The sequence below is a fragment of the Protomyctophum bolini genome (genome assembly GCF_963924005.1).
Source record: "Protomyctophum bolini genome assembly, chromosome: 16".
NCBI lineage: Eukaryota > Metazoa > Chordata > Actinopteri > Myctophiformes > Myctophidae > Protomyctophum > Protomyctophum bolini.
The window spans coordinates 27,057,137-27,075,962 of NC_137877.1; the positions used below are offsets into that span (position 1 = coordinate 27,057,137).

The 18,826-nt window shown below is 41.7% G+C and overlaps 1 protein-coding gene across 2 annotated transcripts in view; it reads left to right on the top strand.

Annotated features, from left to right (window-relative positions):
• The window catches only part of wnt6b (wingless-type MMTV integration site family, member 6b), a 54,857-nt gene that overhangs the window by 2,442 nt on the left and 33,589 nt on the right, over positions 1-18,826 (top strand). Inside the window, exon 1 of one of the 2 annotated variants that reach the window (XM_080785740.1) lies at positions 12,412-13,112. The exons of the other annotated variant lie outside the window; for it this stretch is intronic. Within the exon in view, the coding sequence (XP_080641866.1) occupies positions 13,033-13,112 (80 nt within the window). The 5' untranslated portion in view covers positions 12,412-13,032. Of the gene's footprint in view, positions 1-12,411; positions 13,113-18,826 lie in introns of those variants that run through there. 2 annotated transcript variants of the gene reach the window in all.

An 18,826-nucleotide genomic window follows, 5' to 3' on the forward strand; every position in this document is an offset into this window, starting at 1 on the left:
TGCTTAGTTTACAAAATAATACTTTGACTTTAATCAATTCAAAATTTAAAAGGAATCTTAAGAAAAGAAAGGGGTAAAAAAAACACAAAAAAGCATTGGATATAAAGTGCACAGGGACCAAAACATGCCTGCTGTCCTTTAAAATGTTAGAATGATAGAACTAGCTGGACACATAGTGTTCCACAAGATGGTGCTATATACTAACAAACTCCCCTGCATGCCCAGTTCTGTATATAGCAGAACCTTTTCATATTATAGAAACGAGAGTTACATATTATTACAGTCCAAATCAATTATATTTTTCTGTTGCATCCCTGAATGGGAAGAAGCACATACACACATTGAAATCTTTAATTCTCTGTCTCTGTCTGTCTGTCTGTCTGTCTGTCTGTCTGTCTGTCTGTCTGTCTGTGGTGTATGTATATGCTCTCCTAGTCTCGTGTAACTATTCCACAATCTCCGAATGCAGTATGGACTCTGGAACTACACCTCCCGAAATCCAAGTAAGAAAGCTGCAATTTCCGTTTACATTTTATTTTTGAGGGGCACTAGCGCCTCCTATGCCCAGCTTTGTCTGTTTTGTCACACCCCATAGAGATGATTTGATTGGCTGAGCAAAGTACATAATTGAGGATGAATGGTGAGGGCAGAAAAGTGAAGACGGCAAAAGTGATTGGCCGGAATGATATTTGTGAGGATTTGATTGGCTGAAATGTGATGTATGTTAAGAGCGCCCCTCATGTTTTTTAATGATGAATGTGCGTGACTGTAGGAGTCTCCACTTCCGCTTTATCGCTTACTCATGATAGAGACTAATGCTCACCCAGCGCACGCTCCATCTGGAAGTACACTCTCCTTCCAGGACTGGACTGGTGGAAAAGTGGTGGGCTCTGCCCATTTTGGCCCTATCTACGTCATAGAATTCAACAGAGCTTTCATGAACGCGCCAGGCCGAAAGCATGAACGAGCACACGTCACGTACGACTACGCACTCATAGTGACATAGATGGGCCCAGTGCCGCTCAAGCTGCAGTACCTACTTTCGGCCACCAAAGTCCATTTCGTTTCAATGTTTCCTCTGGGTGGCTGGGGCATGGCACCAACGTTGGTGCCATGAAGTATGCACAGTAGTGTCCTCCATGTGCTAAGCATGCAATACCAGATCTGGCAACTAGTCTAGGCTTCAATAATCCACCACGCTCCTAGGGGCTTGGTTCTATCTGTGTTCTACACGTCATAATGGATCCTGCAGCAAAAGAACAAGGAGGCTTTGTAGTAAAGAAATGCATTGGTGGCGTGAGTGTGGAAGGGAGGCGGCTTTGGTGGCAGTGCAATGACCATTGTTCCGCGTGTGGTGTTGAGTCTCGGCGTGCGGCGCGACATGAGGAGATAGATCTGTAACGACTCGGAGGGTAATTGTGTGACGTCACTGTCGTGTGAGGGCAGTGTGTGTGTATGGCGGTGTTGTCATGACGTAGCAGTCGTAGCTGTTGACTTTGGGTCCCTTATCCGTGTGTTGGGGACAACTTCTCAATTGTATATATGATGATGATATACAGAGAGAGAGAGAGAGAGAGAGAGAGATATATGATTTATGGATGTAGTGAAAGAGGACATGAAGAGGACGCAGAGGACAGGGTGAGATGGAGGCAGATGATTCACTGTGGCGACCCCTGAAGGGAAAAGCTGAAAGGAAAAGAAGAAGTTACTAGTTACTTTGTAGTATAAAACATACATTAACCACTTCAGCCCTATACCTTTCGGCCATTTGAAAATAGCCGATCTACAAGCTCACAATGTGTGGCAAAACTTGAAATGGGACATTCTGCATAATGAGTACTTTTGGTACTTTATGTACAAATTGTACATTTTAATACTCTATTGTGCTGATTTTTATTTCCAATGGAAACATCATAAAAAACGGGGTCGTATTATAATCAGGCTATCGGGGGGCTAAACTATTTGACATTCATTTTGACTTTTACTTGTAACAGAGTATTTCTACATTGCAGTATTGATACTTGTACTTAAGTAAAACATTTGGGTACTTTTTCCACCACTGCGTAGTAGTATAATAGGTAAGGTTGCTCTGAGTTCATCATGAGGACCATCTGCATGCTTTGCTGCTACACTTTAAAATCCCCAGCGTTCATTCAACTCAGAGAGTGTACAAATGGACCATTTGTACACTCGGGAGTTGCATGAACTCTCAGGTTTGTGACAGTGTACCTCTTTATGTTTATTGATTTTAACACACAGACATTCAACATACACATAATATAAACAAACAAGAAAACGGCTCAGACACAAAATTATAAAAATGAAAAAACTGAGTATACAACTACATAGTAAGAATAAGAATAAAGGAATTGTCTTCTGGCCATTGATAGTCTCTTAATAAACTGTGTACCTCTTTGCAAATGAGCAGTGACACCACAAGCCCTCTAGACACACATTGGACAAGGAAGAAAGCTGAGAAAGCCAGAGTTTTCAAACGGTGAGCGGGTCTGACCAGATAAGATCAGTTCTAACAAAGTTACTGCTCTGCCGGTAATGATAATGAATCAGACTGCACAGTCAGCGTGCATGTGGTGTGCGTTAAGTTCCATTTATGCTTCATTGAATGACCTTGTTGCGGGCTATAAAAAGCCAATCTATAAGCTCACAACGCATTGCAAATGCAACACTTGTGAGCTTATAGGTCTTATTTTTGGTCATATGACTGTGTGCACGCACACACACACACACACACACACACACAATGTATACCACACCCACACAGAAAATATACACCACACCACGATTGGGCCAAATCTAATCTAATAACCCCACGTTCGGCAGCGTTGTTATCATTATGCATTATTGGATGTGATGCATTTGGAAGTTATGTCTGTCTCTGTCCGCTACGAGCTATTGCTGCTGTCAGATATGTTAAACAAAAAAACAAGAAATATATCTCCCAGGAGTCAGCTTCTCAGCACAATCAAGAAAGGAGGGGGGGAAAAAGAGTTGCCATTCCCAATTGATTCACATACTGTATATTTGTGAAACTTAACAATGGGTTCCCTGGCAGCTAGTGCTATGAAACTCATACCCCCACACATAAAGCCACAATCCAAACTTTGAATTTGAATGCAAAAAACTTTTACAAACATCAATATTGGATTTATGAGGTTTTCACACAAGCCATTTCCAATAGCTGTGCCTCTGTTTGAGGAGGGTTATTAGCTGCCGAGGGGCTGATCTCAGAATCATTTAAAACTTTGAACACGTCGTTATGGTCTGAATGCGTAATCTGCACTGGAAACACTCGACTGTGCCACAGAGGACTGCAATCTTGGACAGCAGCTGTGTGTGTGTGTGTGTGTGTGTGTGTGTGTGTGTGTGTGTGTGTGTGTGTGTGTGTGTGTGTGTGTGTGTGTGTGTGTGTGTGTGTGTGTGTGTGTGTGTGTGTGTGTGTGTGTGTGTGTGTGTGTGTGTGTGTGTGTGTGTGTGTGTGTGTGTGTGTGTGTGTGTGTGTGTGTGTGTGTGTGTGTGTGTGTGTGTGTGTGTGTGTGTGTGAGAGAGTGAACAGGAAGCCTGTCATGGAAGCCAGCCTGAAGCATAACGTTAATTCAGAATGGTAACTAATGAGAGTATTTGGTTGATCTGATGAACTAAAGATATACCATAGGCCTATTTAACCTATTAAGAAAGTTGTATGGAAAGTTAATAATCTTATACATTCTGTAACTCAAAATAAGTCTAGAGTCCACACTAAATAGAACTTCATCAACAATACCTTCATAAACGAACAGCTTCAAAATATAAAACCACAATTCGAACTGGAGATGTCCTATTTGAGGACACGTACGACAGGATCTCTTAAGGTCACCTCCAGGTCAGCCCAGGTCGGGGAGAGAGAGAGAGAGAGAGAGAGAGCATATGTACTATACATTATACCATAATCTATTCTTTCTGGGTTGAACAGCCACAGCTAAATCCGCAGTGTTAATTTGTGTACATTTTTACGCACACAGACTTTGCATTAGCGCAGAAGATTTTACTGTGTAGCTGGCAGTTGTCTGGATGAAGTTTGTCTTCATTGCTTGCTGTAACAAGACCATCACTTTACATAACTTCATTTTCTTCTTCCTTTCCCCACAACAGACTTTCCGTTTCTGGACATGTAAAATCATGTGGCAGCGGGCGGTATCAATATGTTATAATAGAATCTCTCTCTCTCTCTCTCTCTCTCTCTCTCTGCCAGTTATGGAGGAATTCCATGAACATTTCTCCTGGGGATTCCAGACATGACTGTGGTTTGTTTTAAAAAGGTTAGGGTCGTCATGTGTTTTTGATTTAGACCTAATTCAAACTCTGCATATAAAATATTACGTCTGATGGGATTTCTAATCATTTTCGCTGATAATCGCCCGGGAATGCATTTCATGGACTTTTCGCGGCACAACAGGCGGAGGCACTTTTCTCGGATTGAAGGAGCGCTTTTTCACTGAAAGCAAAGTCAGCCCATGTGTGGCACAGAGCATATGTGTGTTATGTGAGAGAGGAGGGGAAAGTTACAGTGAAAAAGAAAAGTACAGAGAGAGATAGAGAGTCAATCTGAGAGGTGCATTCTGGCAGACAGTAGGAATTCATTTCACGCCCAGATGAAAGCAGCGTAAAGTGTGTGTCTAGTGCGTGTAAATAGGTGTGGTAGCACATTGGGGTCTAATGTATACTTTGTTGAAAAGATTGTATCTTTGCTTGAATATCAGTTATTATAACTTATAAGTGGCCGTAGCAAATATTCATGTCAAAAGCTTGTCATCCTTCATCAGCAGCAAAATTTCCCACGTGCTTTCTTGACCTGAGGTCAAAAACGGTCCTCATTCCAGCTGTTTGCTATTTGAGGAAATCCTGATTTGAAGAGCATACCTGCTTATAAGAAGTACACATACTGTAGGTGTGCTAGACAGCACCCAGGTGTGAATGTGTGTAACTGTACACACAGGTGTCAACCCAGGCACTGGTGGGAAAAAAATGACTTGTGGGTACACAGCCAACTTAACTTAGGTAAACAGAGATTAGATAAATGTCTTTGATTCAACATGCCCAAATGTTAACATTGTCTCACTCCAGGGATGCCAGAGGAAACATCGTAACTATTTGAAAGTTCTGTTGTGCTGTTGTGACTAATTTGTCATGTTTTGAGTTCATGCCCAATTCTTCATCTGTCAGATGTAATTTCCCTATTTCACTACACAATATGCCCTCTCTGTCTACAGTATACTATCATATTGTATAAAGCAGAGGGGGGAAATCCATTGGTGTGGTTTAGACCATCCCAGCCAACATCCCATCAGAGTACTGGGTTTTGGACCCATTTGGCAGAATGCCTTATGAATCCATACAAGCCAAATGCTGGGTCTCGTCAGGGTTGTTTCCATATAGTGCAATGAACCAAAGCCTCGGCATAGAATGAGATAGAAACCCACTGAAGATGCATGTTTACATATCTCGGGCTTGAGCTCTATGATTGAGGTGCCAAAGTAATCTTTTGAGTAATTTTACTTCTATTACTTCACAGTGCTGATCTTAGAGAACTGTTGAGACGTGGCCATTGAGAGAAGGGACTCGACCCAATGAAAACATACGGTGTGGTATAAGGTAATACTCTTATCAGACAAGAGCTGGCCTGCTGTTTCTGGCACATCACCAGGCACCTCAGGGTAGAAAGTAACTAAGTACATTTACTTAAGTACAGTACTTAGGTACAAATTTTAGGTATTTGTACTTTACTTATATAGTATTTCCATTTTCCAATACTTTTACTTCTACTCCACTACATCTCCAAGGATCCAAGCATTGTACTTTTACTCCAGTACATTATTTTGAAAACTTTAGTTACTAGTTACTTTGTAGATTTGGATTATTATTACTAAACATACATCAACCACAACATTTCCGACATTTGAAAATAGCCGATCTACAAGCTCACAATGCATCGCATTGCATTTTTACTTTTGGTACTTTTAAGTACATTTTGATGCCAACGCTTTTGTACTTTTACTAAGTAGTAAATGTTGAATAGTGGACTTACTTACTTCTACATTACAGTATTGATACTTTTACTTAAGTAAAAAAAATGAGTACTTTTTCTTTATCTACACATAAAGGTGAAAAACTTGGCATGGGCTGGGCTTTGAACCCATGACTACACAGCATTGTGCATATCTGTCCTCACAGGGGACAGTCACCTGAAGGGCATCGTTTGTCCCGTCAGTGTCTATTCCCAGCAGACATGTGGCCAGATTATTATAGACAACACATATTCACTTTTTCTAGGTTGGAAGTCAATTGTAGAACGTTTCTGTTCATGAGGGAGGCGTGGAGCTTTCATGGGCTAAGCATACATGTTGAGCAGAACAGTGGTTCTCAAAGTGGGGTCTGAGGACCCCCAGGGGTCCTTAATTGGTTCCAGGGAGTCCCCCCGCTAAATGTGTTAATATTTCATCAAAATCTCTCACTTTAACCCCGGCTATTTCAACTGATCTATAAGCTCTCAATGCATCACCATGTGATCTGTGGAACATTTTTTTAAACATTTTAACAGGGCAAATCTTGTATGGGGGGTCCCTGGCAAGAAATATTTCCAAATGCGTATCAATTTGGGGGTCCTCCTTGACATGAAAACATTTGAGAATATGATGTATCCACTGTGTTCAGGCTGATGGCCATCTGGATAGGGGCTGTGTGTGGAGTATCTCTTCCCAGCAGGCAGCTATAGCTGTGAGCCAAGGCCCCAGGCCCAACACCCTGCCGGACTTTGAAATCAGATCTTTATTGTCCATAAAGCCCCAGCCAAGTATGAAGAAGAATCAGACCTCCCTAACAAAACACACTCACCCCAATGGACAGAACCAGGGATAGAGATGGAGGGGGGAGAGAGAGAGAGAGAGAGAGAGAGAGAGAGAGGGGGGGGGGAGAGAGAGAGAGAGAGAGAGAGAGATAGAGAGAGAGAGAGAGGGGGGGGGGGGGAGAGAGAGAGAGAGAGAGAGAGAGAGAGAGAGAGAGAGAGAGAGAGAGAGAGAGGCGCAGTGGTGTAAAGTAACTATGTACCTTTACTTAAGTACTGTACTTTACTCTAGTATTTTCGAAAAATGGTATTACTATTTACTTTGTAGATTTTGATTATTATTACAAACATTACCCACATCAGCTCTATACACATTTTGGACATTTTAAAATAGTCGATCTACAAGCTCACAATGCGTCACATCGCGCTATTTTTATACATTTGATAAATTGTGAAATGGGACATTCTGCATAATGAGTACTTTTACTTTTGTGCTTTAAGTATATTTTGATACCAATAGCCTACTTTTGTACTTTTACTCTAGTACATTTTGAATTCCGGACTTTTACTTGTAACCTTTTTTACTGTACTTTTCCCACCCCTGGTGAGCAGATAGTACTAGTACAAAGAGTTGTAGTGTCCTGGTGGTCATGTTCACAACTATGCTCTCCAGTTATATATAGATCAGCAGTGATAACTCAATTTTCATAACTTTCTAACTTTGTTACGGATGCTCCCGTACAGTTCACATAATTACAGTATTATCGGATCATTCTGACCCTCTGAGAGTCTGAGGAATAGAAATGTCTCTGAAAGAAGAGAGGGGGGAAAAAAGATTGGTATGTATTTAATGTGCGTTAATGCTAACTAATTTGTCACTTCTGTTCGCTTCCAAACAACTGGGAGAATGTGGCCAAGGAGAGAGAGAGAAAAATACCCCGTCAATACATGAAAGAGAACAATGCAAACAATGTCACGTATTCTCAAACTTTTCCATAAGGACCCCAGATCTCCATTACCATATATGGACCCCAATTGTTAAATGTGTCATGATTTGATACGGTTTGAGCTTGTAGATCATCATTTTCACTTTTATCTTTTTTTAAATTTTTTACATCTTTGACAATAACGATAATGAGCAAAATAGGGACATCAGGTCAAACTGGCACAATAATCGTATGAATTGGATTAAAAATGTTCTCTGTATAATTTCTTATAATTTTTTCCATCGTTAGACACAAATAAATATCGCTTTTGATCATAATAAGATAATCAGTTTAAGATGAATGCTGGGCCTGATGTGGGCCAGTAATAGGCCTCTGGTGAAATGTCCCGCGTCGCCCTCCCTCCCCCCTTCCTGGTACCCTACAGCCTACAGCAGCCTCCACTCTGAAACCACTGAGATAAGTAACTGAAAAGGATGCTTGAAATGGAGATGCTTAAAGTGCACATTGGACCAATATGTCAGACTTGACTTTGGTGCTTTGTTACATTGCTCCATTCACATTCTCATCCCCATGCGCTGCGAGATAGAGATTTCCCAGTGATAAAAAGCGTTTAAAAAAATAAAGAAATATTGTAGGCATAAAAGTAGAAATATATTCTACATCCCAGCTCGGCTCATCTCAGTGTAGCCTCGGCAGTTGAACCGAGGTAGCCTGAATGCACCTGGAGCACGAGAAAAGCCTCCATATTTCATCTTTGAAGTTTATTGTTGCAAGCTGAATTACAGCGGGGTACAGTATGTATGGAAGAACGCACTGACCACAACATAACCAGAGGCCCACATCAGGCCCAGCACTGATCTTAAACTGATTATCTGATTAAGATCAAAAGCGATATTTATTTGTATCTAACGATAAGCTACCCAGTCAGTTCTGTTGATGAGTGTTTGCAAGTATTTTTTTCTGCTGCAGCATCATATGATGGAGTATTATACATTAGACATGGCAGTGTTTGTCTCAACAAAAGTTAAAGGTTTCAGTTCACAGGTCAAATCAATTTAATATAGAAAACATGAATGGGTAAAATACTGCAGGCTAAGAAAAAATAACAAGCCAAATAGTTCATAAGCTATACAGAAATCTAACTTGAAATGTTGAATTGTATGGAAAATACTAAAGACATATTTACAAATTGTAGAGTTTAGTAACAGCATGACCTCGTCCAAACTTCACTACGGATACTTGGGTAAGTAAATAGAATGTGCATTGTGTGTATGAAGCAGCTGTGTATGATAATATTTGTACAGACAGCATACCCACTTTGAAAGCATATATTTAGCCGAAGATTGTCATACTCAATCAGCGTTGTCCCAGCTGTTGTTGGACCACCAACTCGGTAGAAAATATACAGCGTAGTCCCTCTGGGTTATGGGATATAAGTAGCTGAGAGGCTTGTCCCTCCCAGTGATGGAAACAATCATGTAATTTAAGTATGGTTTATTTGATAGAGTATACAGACGGACTGAGAACACCAAGGCAAATATGAAAGGCTAGAAGGGCTTTTGTGAAAATAAGATATTTAAAAACAATGAGGTGCGTGACAGTACCCTGTAAATATGTGACAGTATTTCCAGATATGTTATCAATATATTTTATTTTTGTGTTTCTAAACGCTACATGGATTAAATGTGTTGTGATTGCCATTTGGGACCTCTCTTCTTCTCACTTTGGACCCCTGCGGGGTATGGCAACATGCAAACAGATACAACAGATAAACGGAGACAAATGTCTGAGGCGTAGTGTTGAAGAACATCGAGTCCTGTATACATATTTATACGAGGGCCGCTGGATAATCAATACAGTATTGTGAAAAATATTATCGTGATGAATGGTAATATGAAGTTCAGTCCTTCCCGGCATTTAAAAACAGCCAGTTTGTGGGCAATGTACACTGTAGACGTGTGTGGTCACGGGCCGTCTCCTTTGGCCAATGGAAATAGCGACCTTATCTTACCGAGTCACAAGAACAATGTTGGATTATTTTACATGCATAGATGTTCAACTATGGCAGAACATTCATGGTCTTAAGTTTGACTTTTCCTTCACTACTAGCCAGTAGCTAGTAGTAAGTAAGCCAAGAATCATTTAGAACATCCGTCTAACAGTAGAATATCAATATTCTGCCAGCCTCCCGGTTGCTTTGTAGGCCAACAGTGTTTTGTACTCTGTGCGGGCAGTATACACCATACACACACACACCCCCCCCCCCCCCCCCCCCCCACACACACACACGCACACGCGCACATACACACACAGAGAGATGGATTGGACTGCAGCCTCATGGTAAAAAGCCAATTAATTTGTCTCATTCACAAGCTTTGAATACTGTAAGAAGACACACTGTCTATTCACAGCTTAGTCCATATATCATACATAGACCATGTTTCCATATTTTTACAGAACATTACAATATTACAGTTTTAAATTTTTAATTGCATTAGCCTAGCTATTTATTTTCCTCCATAGTCATTACATTTCCAAATTGAGCAGTTGATAAGTCAAGGATGTTTGTGTTTAGTTTGTAAATCAATCTTTTCATCAGGGACTATGTTCGGATCAACATTACAAATCTGTGTGTAAACTAAAAAGCAATGAAAATTTAACTTTTACAAAGAATTGCACGGTGATATTTAGTGTGTTGGATTATCTATCTCAAAGCAAGTGCACCATACTGAAATTAATGGAAGCCAGTGGCAGACAAACTACGGTATGCTATGGAAAATGGTTTGCAGCTAAGTATATTAAAAAGTGAGAATTAATGGGCTAAACTTGCCAGACCACCTGTATGGTCCTAGAAGACAGTGGTTATTTTTTCATGTCAAAGACCCTCAAATGTATTTGACCCCAATTTCATAAGTTGTTGTGCCCCCATAAGACAAGGTTTGTCAGGATTTCTCAAAAATCGGTGATACGAGCTCGGAGCAATGCACTGTGAGCTTGTAGATCGGCAATCTTTAAACTGTTACTCATTTTGCTGGGACACGCTGGATCCCCTTCAAGGACCCCTGGGGGGTCCCTGGACCCCACCTTGAGAACCACCACTGGCAGAGGCTGCTCTGTGACCTTGTGCTACTTGTGTTACCGCACTGGCACGTTGTGAGGGTGTATGAAGGGGCCCACCAGGGCCACCACCTAACCGTGATTAGGTTCATGAGCGGAGTGTACTGGGACTGGGGAGGTTTAAGGTGAGGATTTGGAGGTAGGGTGGCATATCTGAATGCCTCCATGATTATAGTGGAACATGACTGTGTTCTTTTGCCTTGTGTGTTACAGTTGATTGATTGCATCACTGTGTAGGAACGAAGTGGGATGTCATGCAGAGCTTTTATGGGCGACAGCAGAGCAGAGGTGTTAGATTTCAATGGATGTGCCCTTGGCCAGATAGGTGATAATAATACTACCCACCAGGCTATGTGTGCGTGTGCGCGCGTGCGCACACACACACACACACACACACATGCACGCACAATCGTCGGCGCACATGCATTGGCTTGCATACAAGCGTACACAAATGCATGCGTCCTAGCAACAGTGCAGGCCTATTGTTTATGTGTTGTGTTTCTACCTGTAACAGCCCCATGAGATGATGTTGGTTCTCTTAATGGTGGTGGGTGGTGGCTGCAGACACAATAGTAGTCTCCCTACTGACATCAGTGCAGTGCTGCACACTTTTTTCCAAACAATTCCTCTCGAGGGAGGAGGTGCAGCACGGTGTGCAAAGGGTACAACATGTAATGACTACAGTATGTGTACATTTTTAGACAACTGGCACTAATCAAATTTAAAGAAAAACAAACTAACCCTAACCCCCATTTTTCACCATTGTCCTGAATAAAAGGATGTACATTAACCTTGGTGACAACAACAAGCCTGTAGCCAGAATAGAGCAGATGAAAAGGGATCCAGTGTTTCTTTCATTCCAGCATACCTGACTTATCATCCGATAGACTATTGGCACATCTCAGAAATGTGTTATCACACACCTGTGCTGATCTCACCTCATTCCATAATCTCTGATTTCGGCTATATGGCAGTGTCTGAACCCTGAGTCTGAGTCTGACACACAAACGCGCGCACACACACACACACACACACACACACACACACACACACACACACACACACACACACACACACACACACACACACACACACACGCGCGCGCACACACACAGTGACACACGCGCACACTCTCTCTCTCTCTCTCTCCCCACCCCCGTGTGTGATATGCGCGCGCACGCGTGTGTATGGGTTTGACTCGCCGTCACCCCTGAAAGCCTAACTTTTCTGCTCCCAGCAGGTCCTCTCCTAAAACTAATTGCAGTTTCTTTCTCTTTCTGAGTGACAGCGAGGATTTCGCTTTGCCCGAAGCGACGTCACCCCAAGGTGGAAGATGAGTGCATTTTTCCTCCCTCTATGATCCAAGGAAAATACACTCTCGCACAGTGAGTCGCACTGCAGACTGTAGTACAGACAGACGCGCGTTTTGACGCCCGGGCTATAGCCTACCTGTGGCCGGTGAGTGTGAACCAGAGCGCGTATTATGGACTTCCAATTCCAACCCCCAGCCAGCGCCAGTATAGACCAACATCTCCCGTGACATTTGTACAGTGCACGTCAACATTAATACAGAACTTTGGTCTCTGTGGAGTCTTTGATTTGTTTTCACTTTTTTTTGCCCAAAAGTCTGGCTTCATTCCATCAGCCGCGGGGCTCTAAGTGTCCTCACTGCCAGATCTAAATCTCTGCGCTCTTGGAATTTGGGTAGGCTATTTTGCAGTCAGGAGGGTTTATACTTGCTTTGCGTCACCTCTATTTCTCTCTCAGGACTTCTTCAAAATTCAGCGGTGTGCTCCGATAGTACAGCTTTTAAGGACAATGAACTCGTTAACTACGCATTCGGTCACAGCTTTCTCTCTAGTAACCTCTTGACCGAGTTGACTGATTGATAAGTAGGATGCGCCTGGAAGAAACGGAGTTGGGCACTTGGGTGATTGACTTCTTGCGCACTTGCAGACAGAGCATTATGACTTGGTCGAGTGCTGGATCGTGCAGTTAAGAACCCACCACACACGGATGTCCCATGTTTTTCCACACAAAAATCACCGCATTCGGCGTTGTCTGGGCTGTTAATTTAAAACTTTTTTGGCGAGTCATTCTCCCCTGAGGATTTGCTACGTTCACCGCATCATGACGATTCCACTATCACGAATCCAACTTGCCCTGTTCTTCATCTTGCTCTGCCCCGTAAATATCATTGGACTCTGGTGGTAAGTGGTTTATGTGTATTTACCACGTGTTGGAGGATAGTCCATAATCATAATAATGTCAAATGTGTCGGTTGTCGAAAATGAAAGATTGAATGAATGTTCGGTTAGCAGACGTCCTCTCTCACCGGTCACCGCTTACTTTAATCACGTTCCCATTGCTTGACCAGACCTTACCTTACCGACATATCTCTATTTAATTTCACCCATATGTGTTGTGGCCATTGTCATTTTGTGTATGTCAAATATTGTTGCTGTCTGTTCAGATTCAAATTCTCCAATGCCATGCATTGGAGAATTTGAATAAAGGCAAATGTTTCAAAAAGTAGGCTATATATTGTGATAAAATAAATGAAGTAGGCTATATGGGCTAAAGAACACTATATTTAAACTGTTTAAGATTAGAAATAGCTTTCACATATGTATTATTGCAGGCTACAGCAGATTAATTTAACAGCAATTAGGCTACAAGTAGAAATACAAATAATATTATATTAATATTTTTTTATTAATTATTATTAGTAGCTGTATTAATAATAGGGTAATAAAATATATTGAATATACTGAAAAGTTATTCATAGAATAGAAAATGTATATAATAATACTTATAATTCTCATTATTATTTATTAGATACATTTTCTATTCTATGAGTTACTTTTCAATATTGGACAGGATCCATGAAGTGTCACAATTTTATTCCTCATATGTGAGAGAGTGAGAAAACCACATTTTATTGAGTCTGGTTCCCAGGGCGAGAGAGTAAATTATGAGAATTCGGGGTCCCGCCTCTGGTTGAAAAAGTAGAAAAAGTAAAAGTCCCGATCTGGTTACACTGTGTCTGGTCAGTGAGGAGCTGCTGATCTGCATCTCCTGGAGAGAGATGGAGGAACAGACATACAGACAGACACAGAGAGAGGGAGAGGGAGAGGGAAGAATTTTAAGTAAAGCCAGGGAACGAAGAGGTTATGAGAGGGGTGAGTCTGAGGAAGAGACTGAGGGAAATAGACAGAGGTGAGACAGAAGTGCAAGAAGGAGAGGAGGAGAGGAGAGATATGAGGAGGGTCAGAGTGAGGAATGTCAGGTGGCCCTGGAGGCACTGTGGATATGTCATCATAAAACAATCCGTTGGGCTGAGCACCGCAAGGTGTGTGACAGTCCGACAGACAGACACCAGATCTGTTGATAACACCCCCCCTTCCTCTTCCTCTCTCTCTCTCTCTCTTTCTCATCTTCTTTTTACTTTTGTCTTGAAAGATTTCAAGAACGAGCCCTCTCTCTCCCCTGCCCATTTCTGAAAAGTAGTGACGTTTGAATATAAGCTTTGTAAATATATATATATATTTTTTTACACCAGTGAATCGTCGTCCTACTGTTCATTCATAACCCAGTCGAGGTCAGTGGGGGTAGCAGTGTCACTGAGGTTGTGTGGGTCTACTTGTATGCTCTAGCACGCATCGCAAATGCTCAAAGTATTAGTATTACTGTAAGTATTGCATGTCTCAAATGGGTTGAGTTAACAGACTTAAATGAAATCATTCGTTTGTTGCTTTGTGCAAGCAATAGTGTTGTGGTTGTACCAGGCCTGTATTCATGCCATTCTACCATTCCTTTGTGCTCCAATTGGTGATTTATGCTGATTTTGCTGACCAGGAAAATTGTTAAAATACAAAAAATATGTATGACCATTGTAACAATATGTTTCAATATCACCACCTTAATCCTATATTCATCAGGTACGTACAATGACATTTAGGCAACTTGATTCAACCAATGTAAACCTGGCATCCCTATTTTGGCCATGTCAAAGGCAAACATTTTCAAAATGGTTAAATCTCAATAATAATAATAATAGGTCCCTAGGATAGAATCATTTGACATGGGGAGGGGGTAATGGGTCAATATTGAGGAATGCAATATTTACCTATTATCTTACCTGTGTTTCCGTATGCGACAGATGATCAATCATTTGCATTAATTGTTTTCAAAAAGCCAAAAAAGTTGTAGTGTAGGAAGGGAGAGAATGGAGAGAAAAGGAACTGCAGTGGTACATCTGGTACCACAGATGCACATCATTATTAGGGGTGGGTATTACGGGTGTAACTCTATAACAGCGATACGATAACGATACGATACATGGTTACCTTGATTATATTTAAACACACCTTGACATGAACACAGAGAATACACACATTCTTCGATAGACATGCAATATGGAATGGAGTAAAAGTAAATATTTTCCTTTTTTCTTCTTAAAATTGCTAAATACAACTCACAAGTACTTGGTATTGATACAATCGATTATTTGCATTGCAAAATGATTCAATACCAATTATTTGCATTGCAACACGATACAAAGTCAAACCACTGGTCAAATGATACGATTCTTGCTGTTTAATATTGATAATATACTTCTAATTCTTGAAATTAAAATCGATGGGTATACATACATGTTCATTTTAGTTACATCTATTCACCGTCCAGGGAAATAGTACTTAAACGCTATATTTAGTTGAGCACAAGGGCCCTATACTAGCCGCCCTCCTTTTTAGCTCTACACTAAATATCCTTGCCAAAAATAAGCGATCTACAAGCTCACAGTGCAATGCATCACAATGCAGATCTGCTATGTTCACTGAAGTTAGCCTCAGAATAGGGATTCTAGGGGTTCAAGTGGGTAAAACAAAATGGTACAGGAGAGTGACATCAGTCTTGGTAAAATAATTCCTTCCTTTGGAAGGGATAGATTCTATAGGGAAGATTTATGTGCTCATCATCTCTCCTTGTTAAATTCCCAGTTTGACACCATCACTTAAGTTGTCCCACAGGGCAACGTTATCCGATATGGTTATAGTCTGTAAAAGCTGAGTTTACACTGCCTGTTTCTATGGAATCACATCAAACACCTTCAAGGATTTGGTCTACTCAGCCTGGCTGGCTCGCTGGCGGACTGATTTGTCTACCTGCCTGACTGACTGACTGACTCACTAACTAAATGATTGACTGGCTGGCTGACTGACTGACTGGCTCACTCAGTTATTCTCTTATATGCTGTTGCTTACGTACGCATGCACGCACGCTCACACACACACACACACACACACACACACACACACACACACACACACACACACACAGACACACCCCACGTCAGACTCTGGTGCAGCTGGGGTAAAGCCACACCTGTAGGTCAGTCCCCAGTCTGCCAGGACAATGATGCTCTCTGTTGAAAGCTGCTGGTCATACCATCATACATCTCTCTCTCTCTCTCTCTCTCTCTCTCTCTCTCTCTCTCTCTCTCTCTCTCTCTCTCTCTCTCTCTCTCCCTGCCTCTCCATTCTCTCTGTCTGATATACACTGAATACTTATCATCTAAAGACACATTGTCATTGAGAGGAGAGAGTGAGCAGGGGAGAGAGAGGGGGGGGAGATGAAACACTGGTAGATACTGTCCTTTCAAAGCCTCTGCTGATTAGGGACTTCTAATCACTTGGCCTGGGAGTAGAGAGGAGAGCACCTCACTGGAGGGTGGAATGCCTTTGCTCTCGTATACAACTTGTCACCACGGCACTCAGGAGGGCCATCTTCACTGTGTGTGTGTGTGTGTGTGTGTGTGTGTGTGTGTGTGGTATAGTGCAGACTTGGCTGGCAGCCTACTTGGAGTGTGCCACGAGCCCACAGGTGTACTGATCTCTCCCTCTGTAGTGTGTGTGTGTGTGTGTGTGTGTGTGTGTGTGTGTGCGCGTGCACGTGTGTCTGTGCACGTGTGTCTGTGAGTGCGTGAACACATTTACTCATATATGCATGCAAGCAAGCGTAGGAGATTGCAGATTAACCATGAGCCATTCATGCCAGATGAGTTTGAATTGACACACGCACGCACACACACACACACACGCACGCACGCACTCACAGAGCCAGGATTGCCGTCGTTACCAGCAGAACATCACTTGGATATAACAGATCTTATCCGCTCAACTTCACTAGAAAAGCATGTGAAGTTACATTTCTAATCTTTCTCCACGCTGACTCCCCAGCCTCCCTGTTCCATTATTTCTTCTTTGTGTCATTTCAGCCACGCTGTTTCGGTTGTATTTAAGTATGTTCCTGTTGTATTTAAGTATGTTCCTGTTGTGTTTAAGTATGTTTCGGAATGTTTTGCAGCCGTTCTTAGGTTTGAACAAAGCATCATGCGTAACGATATTGAATAGTGTGCTTTTGGAGTTATGATGTTTAGCGAGGCATGTCATTAAACAAAGTTTTTATGACAGGTTGAAAGTGGTTAAGTCTAAATAGCACTTAAGACTAATAACCACATTGGATGAAATCACCCAGGTTCTTCCTGCCATTTCCTGAAAAGTTACGGTTTTGGACAAAGCCAGAAGGTTCCCCCCGACATTGGATATAGCACAAACTGGTCAAATCCAGAGAACAGAGTGAACAAACAGAGAAGGGTAGGGCGAGAGAGAGATATAAGAATAGAAAAAAAGAGGGAAGAGTAGAGGCACACGAGAAAAGAAGGGGAAAGGAGAGAGGAGCGGGGGGGAGACAGTCTAATCAAGACCAGAGAGATGGGAACAGATAAAGATTAAATAACAATGTGGTTTTGGCACTAGCCAGGGAACTGAATTAAACGTTTGTGTACGTGTGTGTGTGTGTGTGTGTGTGTGTGTGTGTTGTGTGACACAGACCGCTAAATGGCCATCATAGTGCAAACCGTGTACATGTGTGTTGTCGGCGTGCGTCGTCGCAAGTACATTATTCTTTGTTTATGTGCAAGAGTGACTGTATGTGTGTTGGTTTATGCATGTGTATGTTGTACAATGTCACGCAGCAGTCATTGTATTAAGTGTGAGTATAGCAGCATATGTGCGTGTGTCGCACGGCAGTCATTGTATTACATGAGTACAGCAGCATACAGCATACAGTCATTGTATTCAGTGGTGCAAACTACTGCAAAGTAACTAAGTACTGTACTCATTTTGAGGTATTTGTAACTTCCAAATATTGTACTTTAAATACTCCACTAAATTTATTTGACAACTTATAGTTACTATAGTTATATTTTTATTATAATTACGAAATATACAGTAACCACTTCAGCCCCCATTATACATTTCGGCCATTTGAAAATGGCACATCTACAAGCTCACAATTGAGTACTTTTTCCACCACTGATTAAACGTTGAGTCCTGGTAGAGACCGCAGCTCTGTGCCAGTGCACTGCGATCCAGAAATCACCACACTACTTAACAGTATGTTCTTTATGTTTCCTCTCCTCCCCAAAGAATTGCTCCTATTTGTAAGTAGTTTGTCTTGTTTTTTGCTTTGATCTTCATATTTATGTATCCTGTTTCCTCATTTTCTCTCTCCATCTCTCTTCCCTATCCATGTACAGTATGTTTCATTTCAATATGGGGACGACGACGACACACTGTTAAACCCCCGACCCTGTGGTCCCCCCCCCCGGGAACTTTTCAGAAACAAAAGAGAGAGCCCGCAATTATTTTCTTGTCTAAGAAACATTCATAATACAAAAAGATCTGACTATAACAAATCATTGTAAATTGAAGCGCAAAAAAGTATCGCTGTGTTGTTTGATTTGATTTATTCAAATGTGCGAAATCTGTACGAAACTACAGAAATACCAAAACAACATGTAAACCAAGTCAGACATGTAAGGGTCGGGACCCATTCATGGGTCACAGACCAATTTTCA